General features: G+C 39.4%; 1 protein-coding gene across 1 annotated transcript in view; it reads right to left on the reverse strand.

The window, feature by feature from the left end:
- The window catches only part of LOC146627592 (neural-cadherin-like), a 116,748-nt gene that overhangs the window by 71,636 nt on the left and 27,066 nt on the right, over positions 1-18,046 (reverse strand). Inside the window, exon 2 of the mRNA XM_085359024.1 lies at positions 422-619. Within this exon, the coding sequence (XP_085215150.1) occupies positions 422-619 (198 nt within the window). The remainder of the gene's footprint in view (positions 1-421; positions 620-18,046) is intronic.

Here is an 18,046-nt window from a genome sequence, read left to right on the forward strand (position 1 = left end):
GTGCATAAACAAATGTGCGAAGGCCTCTGGCTCTGTGTGTGTGTGTGTGTGTGTGTGTGTGTGTGTGTGTGTGTGTGTGTCTGACTGCTGCGATTGTGTATGTGTGTGTAGAAAAAGAAAGAGGGACAGAGATACAGAAGAAAAAAGAAATAGGGTGACAGAGAGATAGAGAATCTAACGGACACCTAAAGAACCTATAAATGCATGAATGAATGTGTGAATGCCTCTGGCTGTCATGTCTGAGAACTGGTGTCTGACTACTTGCATTTATTTTCAAGTCTCTATAGCTTGTCAACTTATTTTAACAACAACACAATCTATTTTAATACAACTTACCTTCTATATGCGTGTGTGTGTGTGTGTGTGTGTGTGTGTGTGTGTGTGTGTGTGTGTGTGTGTGTGTGAACAGCAGAAAGCTTACCATCTGACAAAAAGTATTCCACCTCTCCACTTTTACCCTCATCCCCATCATGAGCCTGGAGCTGGTAGACAAACGTTCCCGCAGGGGCCTCAGGGGATACGACAGCCAGGTAAGGGTACGGCTTCATACTCCACTCAGGGACGTTGTCATTGACATCAGTGATCTTCAACTTCACCTTGTTCAGGTACCAGTCTGGGCCTGGAGGATAGTGCAGAGATAGTGATGGAGCTCTGGTTACAAAAAGTGACAGCTGTCATGTAACTGAGTGTGCAGCAGGGAGACATGTTGCCAGGGGAATGTGAAGCGCCAACAAGCATAGAGTCAACTAAGGGTACAGGTATGTGAGATATACATCCTCTCCAGTAGATAGCAAAAACCAGGACTGCATGATTAAACTAAATGTTAATGGGGTTTTTTTCTGTGCCTGTACTGTGAAACTGATACCGCTACAGTCTCAATTCAGCTCAGAGGTCTGGTCAAAGTCAATTACCACACTATCTTTAACTTAGTAATTTAACGGCTATCTTTCCACTTTCTTTTGCTACACCATAGCTGCCAGAAGCTCAGGAAATTGTTGTAAGTGGATGTCAGGAGGTATGTTTGGCCCCAGGGTTGAGGACGGTGGATATGACATCATCCATTCATTCTCCATCAGGGTTTCCATCCAAGCATCCAGACACCTTGGTTCCCATGGGAGAGAGCCTCAGCCACTGTCTCATCTACCATGTCTAGGGTAAAGCTACCTTGATCTTCCCACAGGGGCGTGGGGATGATGCCTCACGACTGCAGGCACTTTGTCGTCTGCACAGTGCCTCACTGAAGTGAATAAGAAGATTCCAGGAATCCAATTACCAACTCGCTCAACCTAAGCCGGGGCAGACAGCAAGAGAGCACAACAGCACCCAAGGAGAGGCGGTGTAAAACTGTGTCTCTATGACAGAAGCATAGCGTGACTTTTCCTGGAACTGATAGTAAGGGATCGTTATCCACATTAAACACAATGACACAATCTGGAAACAATGTTCACAAGAAAAACTCGCGACACTGTCACAGGCCCCAATCTAGGACACATTTTCTGCAGAATATTCCTGCGATGTGGAGCAAGTCACAGAATTGTAGGCTAAGACACTATTTTCGCAAATATTGGCTGTGATCTTGTGTCAACGTGGCATGAAGGAATATGTCAGAAGAGGTGCCAAACAGTTCAGTAGACTGCAATACACAGAGGCCATCTGCCTCACCCCAGAAAAGAAAAACCCCCCTGCCAGGACAAACACATTGACACACACAAATGCATGCACATACAGATCTGAACACAACCCCACACATGCGCAAGCAATCCCGTCTCAAACACACACTTGCATGTCTCTTTCTATCTTCCTGTCTTTCTCTCACAAACACACACCATGGACACTTAGGAACAGAGGTGAGTTACCTAAAGGCTAAAAGTAACTATGGATTTCAAATCCCATTATGTAAAAGGTTTCATGTTTCTATCCACAGGCTATGTATGTACTTTTTAATCCAAGACAAAAGCAGCAGGAGTGTGCGATGCATCCTTTCACTACCTGAGGGCTGCCTCGACAGATGTGCTGTCTGTATAAAGCAGTTCTACCTAGCTGGTTTCCATAATGTTCTGCAACACAATGTCTTTCCAAAGTCTATTATAGCTGATAATGTAAAACTATATACCTCTAATGAGTACATGCACACAGCAAATGGTATGAAGTCTTCAAACTGCATGAAAATATTTGACAGCACCTTGTGTTGGCTCAAATGAGTTGGAAAAGAGAAGGTGGATGCGGAGATCACAATTCCTATTTCTTTTGGAACTCTTTTACAGTTAAGATGCGTTTTGATGAAAAATGCAACGTTACACTCCATACTAGCTCGTGAGTGTTCACAACTGAAACACAATAGCTATAAAGTGTGTGACAGCTCCTAAAAGGATTGTTAGAGGGATAATAACAGAGAGAGGAAGAAGCTAGAGGAGAGAATTAATCTCGCTTTCTGCTCAGGCTTTAAAGTTGCTCTGTGGAGAGGAAAGTTCTGACTGGGATCTGACGATAATTCGTTTTGGATAAATAGCCACTGTATCGTGGGGGCAGAGAAACTAATCAATGTTCAGATGCTATCTCCTAAAATGTTGACAGCGGCAATTTATGCGCTTTAAGCCAGATCATCCTGCTCTGTAAGACGGAACAATCCTTTCGTGATGAATAATGAGAAAGGATAAAGATTCTATTGCAAAGTAGACGGGTTTAAAAGGCACTTAATCAAAAGAAATCAGAGCTCCAGCACTTAACATTTAGTTGACTATCAAATCTTTGCGGGGAGAGGTGCAAGACACATTCCTCGCCTCCTGCTTGTTGGTGTCTTTCCCAGGCATGTCTCTGTGGTAATGGTGGTGATGATTTTACAAGGCTCCATCTAATTAGCTTGTTACAGAGAGACTAATCAGAGCCAAGGCAGATAATTAGAGCCTATCAGCTCTGGAATGATAATGAAGAATGTAGTAGTAAGTGCGTATGAGTGTGTTTGTGTTGTATGCGTGTACGCGTTTGCGTGTGCAAGGTGAGAGTCCATACGTGTGTACGGGCAAAAGAGAGTGCACGCCGCATGTTCCGAGGCTGCAAATGCATGCGACTCCTCTCTGATCTAAATAGGGAGATGCTGTGAATGATGCCCTGTGAGCACCAAACCGACACGAGTTGCCTTACCTGACCAAGACAAAAGATGTGATCAAATAATGGGCAGGGGCTCACAGGCTCCACTGGATCTTTTAATGTCAAATATGCTTTCTGTGCCCAGTGTGATGAAAGGCTGGTCTATATTTTACAATAGAATCCCATATGGATAAGAGCATATGCTGGATGACTAACATAATAATGTATCATAAAAAGTTGGATGGCAGAGGTGCAATGTGTGGTTGGCAAAGGCTCAGTAAGTACAATGGTGTAGCTCCAAGTGAATGCGCACACGTCTGTGCAGTATTATGCATGTGTGTTCTATCACTGCAAGCCATTCTGTTGATGTTTCCTGCTGTTAATCCTCTCCTTGGGTACTTGCTATATAAAGCTGCTAAGTGGCTTGCCTGTATGAAAAAAAGTTGTCTCAAGTGCTTCTGTGCACATATACACTGCCCACAGTACAAGGACAGTGAGGGTGTGTGGGAAGGGGATGAGAGGAAACAGAGTAAAGGAGAGAGGCACAGCTACAGAAACACAAATATCTACAGAGAGAAGGAAAGAGACATAGAGAGGGAAGAAGGAGGCAGCGTGGTAGAAGGAGCATTGTGTGATGGTTAGCACAGAACGCCAAATAACATTGCAGAGACAAGAGCACAGGGGAAGCACAACACACAGTGTAGCACAACAAAAGATGGTGGGAGAATCTATGTTTGGAAAGAAAACATACAGTAGCGGACCGTGAGAGGAGAAAATTAAGACAGAACACACAGTATAATTAACAACCGTTTTTTTCTAATGCATCCCCTGTTCCTTGTACTCTCATCGAGGGGAGAAATTAAGATACAAATATTTCTGTGTGGAATTAAGCAAATTGCGTCTGCAAGCATAAATATCAATGGCCCGTGTGAGACGTGGAATTTCAGGGGTGCTTTTTTAGCAGCAAGTGAATGGAAAATGAAAATCAGCTCAAAGGGGAAGTAATGAGGTACATTAGCCAAATGTTTGCAGTGTTAAGGAGGCTCTTTTCAAAGCCGCCCACCACAGCCCCCCATCTCTGTGCTTAAATCAGAGTGTGAAGCCATCAGCAGGAGATCAACACGCTAAAAGCACTGGGGACAAAAATCTATTAACTCAGGGATTCCGGTGCCGCACACCACGGACTCTGCTCGGCTCAGAATGGCTGACACGCTAAGCATGTAAATACACATGCAGGCACTTTCATCCCAGAACAATTAGAAATGGTAGACGACCTCAAGTTCTGCTCATTTCTTCCAGTCCGAAATCCGCATCACTGCAGAAATTGTCAAAAACTGTGTTCAATGAAGCGGTAGGTACGTTTTTTGCAGACTTTGCAGCAATATCATCATTTATCTGTAGGTACTATACAACCAAACTATACTCAAAAATGTAAAAAGCAGTATTAAAATGAAAAAAGTTTTGATATAGGGTTTTGTATTTTTATTTTTTCAATGGCTATTAGGCTTTAAATGAGAGCAGGCCATTTGAGAACACGTGTAGAATTTTGTTTGCAGCTGGCTTCCTGACATAAGCAAGACCTTCCCTAAAAAGACCTCATCTGGATAACAGAACAGCATCTTTTGCTCTGTCAGCAGTAATGATGCCTTGATGGATTCCGTGTGCATAATGCACCCTATCCGATCAGAGATTCTACCTTCTGCTAAAGCCAGATTCTGTGCTGTTCCCAGTTGATGTCTCTCTTTTTCTGTTTGATTTTTATGTTGTCTACAGTCAAAAATCAGACACATAATAACATTCCTCCACTGCCTTTGAAATGAGGTGTGGGTCAAATCCAGTCCTCTTATGCTTGTGGGGGGGCTCAGCTTTAACGCAGCAGGAGAGCTGCTAGGGCTTGCCATCAGCTTCATATGTCTGGGGTCGGCATCTGTCCATCTTTGGTTTTAGATGGATTAAGCTGAAAGCTTTTATTGCACTCGCAGAAGGTTAACAAGACACTGTAAATTCAAGTTGCACCACCTTCTCTTTACCCTGTGTCCTCTGCTATGCTTCTGAAAGTATTTCCAACAGAGCTCTTTTTTTATGCCCAATCATACTGCTGACCTGTTGCCAATTAGCATTAATAATGGAATACGCTACCAGGTTTTATTTTGTAATTGTCCAGCCTTTATTACTTCAGCTGGGTGACACAAGGTTTGATTTGCATCCCAACTGTTTTGGAAATTGAGTTTTACATTTATGGAAAATCTTACATTAAGTATAAAAAACACAGTAAATCAACATATTGTGCTGATAATGAAGTTGTAGTACTTACATACATCACACTCCTAAAATGTTTATCAATGCTCAATTTCTTAAAAGCTCTATAAAATCTAAAGAAAATTCAGTGATTCTCAAATTATATATAATTATTTATTTATTTGCTACACATAATACCAGTCCTGAGAAAACATCTATTGTTTGATTTTTTCAGTTTATACAATTAAATGTTTGTGTCTGTACTGTTTTCAGTTTTAGGATATTTGGTGTTTAAATGATTGTATGCTGGGATTAACACCACTGTGGAGGACCCATCCAGCTTTTGTCACGGTTTGCGGGGGCAAGCCGTGTGGAATATATATAGGACCAAAAGGCGGCAGCTCTGGTGCAGGTGAGTGTTTATTAACAACAAAAAATGCAAACAACAAAGGCGCTAGGAACATGAAACTGAAACCTAAACTAGGAACATGAAACTGAAACCTAAACTGGGTAAACTAACAACACAAACCAAGAATGACGGTGCAGGGAGGTCTGAGGAAATACATACAGGGAGACCGAGGGGAAACAACACAGACGAACCAGCAACTACTATGACAGAAGACACAATTTAAATACACTCAGAGAACACAGGGGGATTACATACAGGTGGGGACACAGCTGGGAGTAATTAACATGACGAGACTAGGGAGGCAAACTGAAAACACTCACATAAGACAGACCTTCACAATAAAACAGGAACTTACACATGAAAGGACACAAACTAAGAAACGCGGACTAGATACAGGAACACACGGGCAGAACAGAGTAAACACTAACCAGAGGAAGAACAGAACCAAAATCGCGAAGAGAAAACACAAAACGCTGGGTCAAAAGGACCCAGGATCATGACAGCTTTACTAGTGACTCACAGTACTTAAGTCAATAATAAGAGTATTAATGCTTTTCGGAAATACAAAAATTAGGTATTAATAATTTTTCAGTCTGTCTCTCAAATTTCTGGTGTCAGACCCATAACCTTGTTAGAGCCTGATTGATATACTGGCAGGGTCAATATTAGGTATTTGCCAAGATATCGGTACCAGCATTTGTAACAGAAATAGAAAAGTCCAGAGAGATTGGAGAAACACCCTTCAAATATCTTATAAGTGTGGACATTACATAGTTTACCCGCCAGAGTGGTTGCCCCATGATCAGAAGGTTGGGGGTTCAACTCCACTGAATGGCTACCCTGTGGTACCCCTGAGCCTGGTACCGTCCCTACACACTGCTCCCCGGGCGCTGCATCGGTGGCTGCCCACTGCTTCACTGGATGAATGGGTTAAATGCAGAGGAGTAATTTCCCTACGGGGATTAACACATACACACATTATTAGCGTGCACTCTGCAACTTCCCTGTTGGTAACGCAACAAAATACAACCAGCTGAGGTAAGCATCACTAGCCAAAGTGTAAATGAGTAACTGTACATAACTGCCATATTACCTTAGTAAAGACATTGTAACTACAGGTAACAAACGTCAGGGAAATCTGTCTATGTTTTGTGTGTCCGAAAGAAAGAGAATATATCAGCTGCTACATCAGATTTTCAATTCACCAATTACCAGTATCATTGTTAAAATTCCTCTGAACCCCTGTATAGGTATCCAATAATACCTAAATACAGTATTACAGACTCACACACTCAAGAACAATTTCTTCCCAAAGGCCATAACCACCCTTAACTCATACACACACCAATAACACAGACCCCCTCCCCAGTTTTCTATTTCCCTCTATAATCCTGTGCAATACCAAATTCTATGTGCAATAACCAGAATTGTATATACATAACACTATTGTACATTTTATATTTTTTTTTCTGTTAATACTGTTCATATGTATATATGTGGCCCCCCAATTTATTTGCACTGAGTTGGAGATGCTCTGTATCTCACTGTACAACTGTATAGTGACAATAAAGGCATTCTATTCTATTCTATTCTATTCTATTCTATTCTATTCTATTAGCATGGTTAACTGTTACTTTTACCTTGAACTTAAATATTAAATAGCTTAAGTATTAGACATCTTTGCTATCAAAGTCACTTACCAAATTAAACATGATGGGCTGAACACACATTTAATAGGCTGATGTGTCTGAGGACTTGGACCTCCACCCGCCATGTTCTGTTACATGATTGTGTTAAACATGCTGGAACAAAGTGGCTGTGTTTGCATAGCGCTTTATTCCCTTCTGAATTGTTTTTACTGAAGCCATAGGGTACCCATGATTGCAACAGCTTCTCTTTTTCTTTCTTTCTTTTTTGTCTTTTGCAGCCACTTTTTCTTGTCTGCATCTGTTTCTCTAAATCTGGGCTGAATTTCAGGGAAGGCTAGGTGGGTGGGGGTGTTAAGGCAAATACACAGAACACAAGCAAACTAAGGAAACCAATTTTACAAAAGAAAATGCTGCAAACTGCAAATCACATTTACTGAAAGAGATGCAAATACAGCAAAAAAATGACAAATATTGCAGAAAGAGTAAAATATTTTTAAAAGGCACTATAGAGACAAATGGGATGGGATACACTTGTTGTTTTAACTTTAAAACTGCCTTCTGTTCACATTTTCTGTTTAGGTCTATCTCTTTTCATTCAGTTTCCACATGCTTCTCTATTGATTTGGTACTTTAATTCTTGAACAGCACTTTACAACTTTTATGCCAGAGAAAAGCGCTTTATAAATACTTACTTAGTTATTTACTTACACGGTTCTTGTTGCCACGTTACCACTAGACAAAACTATTTTTTAAATGTTTGTTTGTTTGAGCACAGGATTCAGATGTAATCTCAGATACTTGCTGTTAACCCTGCAACCTTTGTAGCATTTGGCTGTTTTTTTCTTTTGTGAGTTTGTTTTCTATTGTAGGGTTTGTGTGGGCATCTGAACAGGTTGTTTTGGGTTTAAGTGTAAAGTGTGTGGCACAAATCATTTTACAAACATACCTATGTGTAAATTTTTAGTATTCCATTAATTGCCCAGCCATATCCTGAGCAGTATAATCGGTTTAGAAGATGGATGGATGGATCTTTTCTAGCTGGCCCCTGACAGCTACAGTCTCTTTTCTGGTGCCTGGGTTCATGTTTCTTGTATTCCAGCCAAACGAATTCTAAAACTTCTTCCATCCCTTTTGTTTGTTGCTTTGAGCTGAGAAAAAATGTGCCCTATTCACTTCTATATAAACCCGCACAAAAGAGGAGGATTTAGTGAGGAGCAAGTGTTGAATAGAGATATACTGGTAGTGTGCAGCCTTCTGGGAAAGGAAAATAAATAATTTAGCTAAACATTTTCAATTTCACTTAAAACAACTGTGGTTTATGAATTACTCTTTTTGGTTTTGCATATAAAAATAACAACATTTAATAAGTTTAATTTAACAATTTTGTTAAATAAGCTTAACAAAATTGCTTTAAAATATTTCATGTCTCCAGCAAGCTTTCATATCCACAAGATATTTTTCATCTAATTACTTTCAAACAGTAATGCTCATTAAATAATAAATACCACAATTCTGCAGTTTATTCAGCATAATCAAGCATAACCTCAACCAATTTATCAGTGAATACAGTATTAAAGTCTCAGAAAACACAAGCTGACCTCTGACTCACTGACTCCTCTTTTTATTGCCTGCTGTATGCGATGCTTCGGACCAGGAGAAAAAGTTGTAGCGTCACATTACCCTCACCTCCATCCTCATTTCCTCAGTGATGTGTGTGCTTCTCTCTAGAGCCACAGGCAAGGGCAGAAGTAGCTTCCCGGCATTCACATGACGAGAGCTATATGCATCATGCACTTCTATCTTTGGGATCCTCCACAATTCTGCAGCTTAAGGCTTAAACCCCAGGAAGACCTTTCATTGCAGGCACTACCCACACACTTTCAGTCAAAAGCAGCCTGTTTTTAAAAATGCAATATATGGTATAAGACCAGTGCTATACAATCGTAAAATTCACGGTAAATTCTAACTAGCTAAAACAACTGTTTTCCCTCTCTTGACAAGCCAGACTCTAGAGTTAATTGACTATAAATGGAAGTCTTTTCAAGACCTCCTTTGGTATAGCCTTTGCCACCCATAAACTGAATGTAGATTTGAAAGTGTCTTTGAACATTTGTATGATACAGATATTTCACTGTTCATTTTGTCACTGGGTTAAACAAAATGCCATAGACTGTATACAAATTATGGACACAGGCACTGTGGTAACACCCCAGTTTTACATTTTGTTACTGTGAACCAGGACAGATCTAATGGAGAACCCAAGGACAATGCATGTTCATATAACTCAGAAATCATACCTTGCTTTATTAGCTATTTCACTCGGAATGGGACCATAGTTTATAATATATACACCATGCTGTGTTAAATAAGATCTGAAAACAGCAAGTGACAAAGTAAACGCATTAGGAAATTGTTTACTGAGGCATTTGATTGAGGATGGCATTTGAATGAATGTTGAAATCTCTTCTTTTCACACTTTTCTGGCCAAGTGGCAAAGTATAGATTGGGTGAAATTTAAATGTTTAGCCATGCAGTATTTTTTTTATGAGGAAAAGGTTTTGTTTGGTATTCATATCACAAGATATGTTAAGGTCAAGGTCAAGGTCAAATTTATTTATATAGCACATTTCAAACAACCGATGCTGCACAAAGTGCTTAACAATATAAAAATGGTATTAAAAAGCAACAATGTAATACAATAATAACAATAAAAACAATAATAGGACAATAAAAGAATTAAAACAATAACTAAACTAATTCAAATAAGACCAAAATGCTTGGGTCATAGTGTGTTAAAAGCCAGGGCATAGAAATGTGTCTTTAGTAATGATTTAAATTGCTCAAGTGTTTGTACAGATCTAATATTTAAGGGGAGACTATTCCAAAGTCTGCGACCTGCCACAGAGAAGGATCTATCACCACGGGATTTGAGATTAGTCCGTAGGATGGACAGCATTAGTTTTGAGCTAGACCTCGTGGTTTTTCCTGGAGCATAGGCAGAGAGGAGCTCAGACAGGTAAGGAGGGGCTCGGGCATTAAGTGACTTAAAAATAAAAAGTAAAAGTTTAAATTGGATCCTGTAGGAGACAGGAAGCCAGTGTAAAGAAGCTAAAACTGGGGTTATATGCTCTCTCCGTTTGGTACCAGTTAGCAGGCGAGCAGCTGCATTTTGAACAATCTGAAGACGATGGATGGAGGCCTGATCTAGACCATAATACAATGAATTGCAGTAGTCTAATCTGCAAGTAAGAAAAAGGTGAATAACACGCTCAAAGACGTTAGCCGGAAGGTATGGCTTTACCTTGGCTAGCTGTCTTAACTGAAAAAAACAGGACTGAACTACTGCACTCACCTGCTTATTCACTTTAAAAGAACCATCAATGTAGACACCGAGGTTTTTTACATGAGTTTTACAATACGAGGAAAGGGCGCCCGAGTGCTGTCGATATGATTAAAGTTGCCAAAAATGACAACCTCAGTTTTATTTTCATTTATCTTTAAAAAATTTAATGACAACCAGCCTGCAAGACAGGAACATAACATGCTATATCAGGATTTTAATAAAGAGTTTACTTGTAAACTGTGTTTTATTTGCATGTAAAGACGTGTTTGGCCTCCTTTTTAATACAGCTAAACAAGTTTTATTGATCATTTTGAAGATTTAATTATCTACATTTTAAATTAGCGATGATGCTGATTATTGCAAAGATATTTCTCTAAAGTCATATTGCACCAGTAGCCACAAAATTTGGTCTACACAATTAATTTCAGGGCATTTAATGTTTCATATACAGCGTCATAAATATGGAACTACGGTCACTCTGTACCAAAAAGAAGCTCCCAAGATGTCCTAATGGGAGGAGCTGCATACATTAATGTAAAATTAAAAACTGCACTTACTGCTGAGTAGTCATGTAGTCATACCGCTGCTCCATTGAAAGTGTGCTGACATATTGCATCGGTGTGTGGTTCTCCAGCTGCACCACAGCACACAGAAAGGCACTCCAGAGGGTCATCAACATGGCCCAAAAAATCATTGGACATCCTCTTCCCTCCCTGAAGGACCTGTACAGCACTCGCTGTCTCAAGAGGGCATGCAGCATCCTACGGGACTGCACACACCCAGGACACCGGGTGTTTAAGCTGCTGCCGTCTGGCAGGAGGTTCAGGCTGCTGAGGTCCCGAACAAATAGACTCAAGGACAGCTTTTACAACAGGGCAATAGCCCTGATCAATGCAAATAGCTGACCTGACTGGATACCTCCCTGGACTTTTTTAGGGGGGAGGTAACAATGTTTAAAACAATAACAATAATATTTATATTTATAACAAGGTGCAATAATAATTAATGTGCAATAATAACAGTGTGCAATACACATACACTTATTCTTCTTTTTTATACTAAGTTAATATACTGTGTTGTGTTGTTTGTTGCGTTGTGATGTGTCATCTCGTGTCGTGTTGTTTTATATGTAGTGCCGACGTAGGACAGTTTTTCCAATTTCATTGTACTACTGTACTATGTATGATTGTGCAATGACAATAAAGAGTTATCTTATCTTATCTTATGTGCAAGTGTTTGGGGTTACAGCATCAACTACTCTGATGGTATGTGCCCTCTTCCAAAATATGCTAATTTTGAAAGCCCGAGGTGCATGCTCCTTCTGTTTGACATTCAGTTAGCGCAGTATGTTAAAACATGAGACAGCAAAAATAGGGTCGTGGGTGATGTCTGTCTGGATGTTGTTTTTCTTACGACACCCCTTGCTAAATTTTTCATTTTAAATTTAGTTCAGTTTTTGTCAGTAATTATGATCTTTATTATTTATGTAAATTCTGCATTTTAAAGGCTCAATGAGGGTCATATATTATTCTTCAAGCATCTTATGTTATTCTTCAAAGTTAATTTTTTCATCAAAGTGGGTTTTTTTTCCAATGTTGTACTAGTTAATGAGAAACTGATGAAAGCCAGAATGCCCTCAGAGGGTCAAACATCTTCAAGGAAGAATGGTGTAATATGAAGTCCGTATAATGAAGTATTCACAACTTTAAGTGGACATAACTTAAACATTTGAAGGCTACAGATCATTTTGGTGCTTGCCTTGCTTTCACTTATATTGTCTGGTGTAAAAGCCTCTTTTGCAATAAAACTGTAAATTCCTGCCTGAATGAGAATTAATAATAAATTCTTCAGCATTTCTGTTGAAAAAACAAACAAACATGCATGAGCACAAGTGCAGTTTTTTTTTCTTCTTTTTTTGGCTGTACCATGCAAAACTTCAAAGTAGTAACATGCTGACCAGATATCATTTGAACATGAACTGACAGAAGAGTGGAGAAGCAAAAAATACATCCATGATGGGCACGTTAGTCACATTCAAAGTGACTCATCAAATCCCTGCAAGCGATAAAGATGAGAATATAAATTTGCCCAGCTGAGGTAATCAAAACGTCATGTCTTTACTCAAAAACTTCTTCCTTGCTTCTGTCTGTGGAACCTTTGCTGGTTTTATCTCAGTAACCTGGCCCAATTGAATATATAATACAAAAAGGGTTTAGCTGTAACACTTTTTTATATTGTGGTAACAAATGATGGCATGGTGATTATTAATGTAGACTTAGTATTTGAAACTTGTTTCATAAACTATCTATGAACATCTGGATGGCTATTGTAAAGTAACAGATGTTAAACCTTGTAAACTATTAACAGGTTGTAAATGCTGTGTAGGGCACTTATAAACATCTGGGTGACTAGCGTACGGTTGAACGTGATGTTTACAGTAGTCACTTTACAGAAGTGAAAGCATGGGGGAAAAGCTATTATGCGAACAAAGATGGAGGAAGAAATGAATCTTATGTTTGGACAAACAGTGGGGTTGAAGTATTCCTCAATACATGAAATATCTGTCTGTGTGTGCTGTGTGTGCAGGAGCTGAGCAAACAAATTTGGCATACAGGTGCATCCTGGGCCCCTGAAGGTTCTCATCTATATTAGATATTATGATGTTACACATGTTGCCTAGCAACCACCTGCGAACAGACTAAAATGGTTTGCTTCTTTGCTCATACAACACCTCATTGTTTTTAATTAGGGCTGGGTATCGTCACTGACTTCTAGAATGGATTCTTTGCCGATTCACAAGGTCCTGAATTGATTCGATCCACGATTCGATTCAATTCGATTCGATTCGATTCGATTTGAATCGGAGAAATTTTGCCCCAGACAGTCAGAAATATTATAATTCTGCTGACTTATCAGTACATATCGATATTTTTTATATCTATAAAAAGAAAGCTGACACTTGTGAGACTTTATCAAAGGTGTGAGCATCACAGCAGATGTCTTTGTGTCAAAGTAACTGAGGATAAAACACAGAAAAACATGAAGGCAGTTTTCCTGGTCTGGGTTTTTATAGCAGATGACCTTAAAAATATTGTGCAGTCAAAAAGAAGTGAAGCAGAGCAAAGTTAAAGAGGTTTGATTAGAGACACAGCTAAGCATTTTGCAATTTTGCATAATTTGTTTACATTTGTTCAGTATTGAACAGCAGAAATGAGGCTTTATTGTCGGAAGTAAGTTAAAAAACAAACAAACAAACCAGCGGCTGGTGGGTAATAAGTAAGCGAATAATGCAAAAAACAGAGATTTTTAGATGGGAAACTATTCCTGAGAGAGAGAAAGAGAGAGAGCTCTACATGAAGTGAGATTTTATCGTGGTGGAAGCACAACAGCAAAAGTAAGAGGAAATTCGTGACGATGTTTATGTGAAGCGAAATGTGAAGCATAGTTTGGATCTTCTTTGGCTGCTGGTTCAGTCAATATTGTTGTTTTTTGTTTTGTTTTGTTTTTGGGGGTTTTTTGCCTGTCCCGTTTGGATCTTTAGCCCTCAGAATTGTTGTCTGAAGGCCAAGAAAGATGCCAAGTGGATTTATTTTACCAAGTGGATCATCATGGCCTTGCCATATTGATCCATTTGATTGACCTTTATTATAATTATGTATTTATTTTATTTTTCGTTTTTTAAAGACGGGACAGACATGATTGGGGGATAGGACAGGGAGAAAGAATGACAGAAAGAGAGGGAGAGAAAGAAAAATAGAGGGGGGAAGAGATGGTGAGAAAGGGGGGAAGAAAAAAAAAGAAAAACAAACAAAACACCTGGATCACCTGTATGGAGATAAAAAAAAAACAGAAGAGACAACAAACAACAAAGAGCAACATAATAAAAACAACACCATCACAATAAACTAGCTAACAGTAGATATTACATGTTATTGTTGTTGTTGTTTTTTCTTTTTTTTTTCTTTTTTAATTTCACCTGTTGAGAATGAAAAAAGAAAACAAGCAGAAGAAAACGAGAGCAATAGAATAAACAACATCACGATGATATATGGGAATATAACAGTAAATACTAAATATTAAACATTATTGTGCAGCACGTAAGATCGACAGCGCACAGTGTGCTTTGAGGTAGGAGCCAAAAAGGGTGTCGTTTGTGTGTGTGAGCACCTGTGTGTACACCTGTGAGCATGGACGCGCTTGTTTTTAAAAGGTTCCTTCATGTAATGATCTGCTAGAGCAGGGGTGTCAAACTCAAATACACAGTGGGCCAAAATTCAAAACTGGAACAAAGTCGTGGGCTAACAGTAATATTTATTAAAAAAAAATTCTTCCTCCAGATATAAAAATGAATCTTTTCTTATGGACTCAAACAAGTTTTGCTGAAAAACTGAATTTGGAACAAGCAAAGCTTAATACTAAACAATATATATATTAGCTGTATAATACCAGTAGGCCAGCCAAATTTGGCCCGCAGGCCAGAGTTTTGCAGTGACGTGCCCGTGAGCTCCGCCGGCAGCCAGCTGCGCCAGAGTGACCGAGCCCCAGGCCGAGAGGCCGAGGGCACCCCACCCCCGAAGTGGCCCGAGCGAGCCCCAGGCTCCAGGCCCCGACAAGCCGCCACCAAGGAGTGAGCCGGTGTGTCAGTCAATATTGTTTGGAAAGAGATAAAACCTGCAGCTTCAGAATCTAGCACAAAAAGGATGTAAACACAAAGCGCCCGCCGATGCTTCAAAATCAGTGAGCTGTCGGCTTTCAGCCCCGACGGCGTGTCCGTGTCCGCTTACGTGTACGTGCCGTCGGGTGAGAAAGGCGACATCTCACTGATTCGGATGCGTTGGGTCTGCGTTTTGTGTTTACGTCTTTGTGCAGAATCCGTGTACCTGCTTTCATTTACTGTTTTAGCTGTTTGGTGGTTGGAAGTTTAACCTGAGATTCTGGCGTTTCGGGCAAAATAAATTTATATTTAAAAATCGATTCAGGATTTTAATGAATCGATATCACATTATCCAAGCCAGAATCGATTTAAATCGATCATCAAAACCCACCCCTATTTTTAATCTGATCTATAGCTATAAAAGCTGGACTATCGTTTATCGTTTATTTATGTATATAGTACATTTAATTACAACAATAGTGTTGGCCAAAGTGCTGTATAAAGATAGAAATTACACAATAAAATGAAGTAACAAAATCAAATAGCATCAATATCAAATAGCAAATGCCAAATAACAGATAAATAAGTAAATAGGTACATAACTCTCATGCTGCGTTAGAAGCCAATGAGTAAAAATTTGTTTTGAGATTGGATTTAAAAAGGTAGGGGACAGCAGGGGCCTTTCTAGTGTGGAGAGGTAAATCATTCCACAATTTAGGCGCCGCGACTGCAAACGCACGATCACCTCTATGAACCAGCTTCAGCTTTGGTATCACAAGGAGCAAAAGATCACCTGATCTAAGAGCTCCAGGGGGCCAATGAGGCTGCAGTAATTCAGACAGATACTCTGAGGCCTGTCCATTCAGTGCTTTGTAAGTCACCAATAAAATTTTATACTTAATTCTAAAGCGGACAGAGAGCCAGTGGAGTAAGGCAAGCATATGTTTGTATCTCTTTGTTCAAGTCAAGAGATGAGCAGCAGCTTTCTGGACCAGCTGGAGCCGTGCTAAACAAGTCTGGTTAACGCCTGCATTTAAGAATGACAGTAGTCCAGTTGCGGTCGAATGAAAGGGTGAATTGCCTGTTCTAGGTTTTTAAAAGATAAAAATGATCTCACCTTGGATAAAAGTCTCAGTTTAAAAAAAGACCGCTGTACAACTGAGCTAATCTGTTTCTCAAAGGTGAACTTATTTTCAAATATAACCGCCAAATTTTTAGCATGCGATCTGACGAACAGTAATAATGGATTGCATTTATATAGTGCTTTTCGAGACCCTCAAAGCGCTTTACAATTCCACTATTCATTCACTCTCACATTCACACACTGGTGGAGGCAGCGACAGCTGTAGCCACAGCTGCCCTGGGGCAGACTGACAGAAGCGAGGCTGCCATATCGCACCATCGGCCCCTCTGGCCATCACCAGTAGGCGGTAGGTGAAGTGTCTTGCCCAAGGACACAAAGACCGAGACTGTCCGAGCCGGGGCTCGAACCGGCAACCTTCCGAAAAGACGAACCAACTCTTGAGCCACGATCGCCCTCTACTAAAATGCGCAGATCAAGATCTGAGGTACTAGAACTATATATGATATACCGTGCTGCCTAGCAACCACCTAGCAATGGGCTAACGGGCCAGTTTCCATCTTTATGCAAACATTGTATCATTTTAGTTTCACAAACAACAGCACAAACAAGCCAAACATTACTTTAGCATAGCCACATTCTATTAAAAAGATTCTGAAACAAAAAATTATTGATAGATTATAAAGTGATTAATTAGTATAATTAAAACTGATTGAATGTAATTTTAATAATTTTTAGAAAAAAATAACAATTTACTACTAAGTTTAATTGACTATAATTATTATTATTTACTTCAAAAATTATGCTTTATTGTTTCGCCCACAATGTAGAATTGTGGGCAATTCTACATAAATAAATTCTACATAAATACACTTCATGTGGTTTTTAGCGTGGTATGTCCAGGATTACTCCTCAATTCAAAAAAAACCCCTAGGTTTGGGTTTGCTTGTCAGTTGGGAAGGCTGAAAAGCTATTGAGCATGGGCTAAAAGAAAGTTCGTCATCCAAAATATTCCTAAGAAATACATAAATTGTCAAGGTTGATCAGGAACTCCACTAACCTTTCATACAGTCAGAAGGCATTTTTGTGCGGTGAGGCAGGAGAAATCTTATTTTCTAAACCTTGGAGATATAAATTTCATACCATCTTTAATCATTCTGATATGCAATCTTCTCATAGTTTATTTAAGCACAAGTAAAGGGGAGATTACTTTCAAGTCAAAAGCTTTAAATTGAGCCAGTTCCAATTTCCATCCCAGCAAAATGTTTGGCATGCTCTTAAAAGCAGTGTTAGTCATTCTGTCATGGATCTTTTTAGTCATGCTGTTATATTCGTCGCATAGAAAAGTCCGATACACAAAGAACTCTGTCAAGAGAAGACACATTACATTTGTTTTATGGTTGATTTTTGTTTATTTGTTTTTTGTTGACATAACCTAAAAAACGGTCTCATACATGACATCAAAGTTTTTTTAAGACTGTCAAAAAATCTGGACGTTAGAGGCCACGTTCATTAGAACACAGATGAGAGTTTCTTTTCTTCCTTCTTTATGTCCTTTATATACAAAGGGCACTTTATTGATTGT

This window comes from Diplotaxodon limnothrissa, linkage group LG7 (assembly GCF_057381915.1).
Source record: "Diplotaxodon limnothrissa isolate DT_005_m linkage group LG7, D_limnothrissa_male_GT1.1, whole genome shotgun sequence".
Classification (NCBI taxonomy): Eukaryota; Metazoa; Chordata; class Actinopteri; order Cichliformes; family Cichlidae; genus Diplotaxodon; species Diplotaxodon limnothrissa.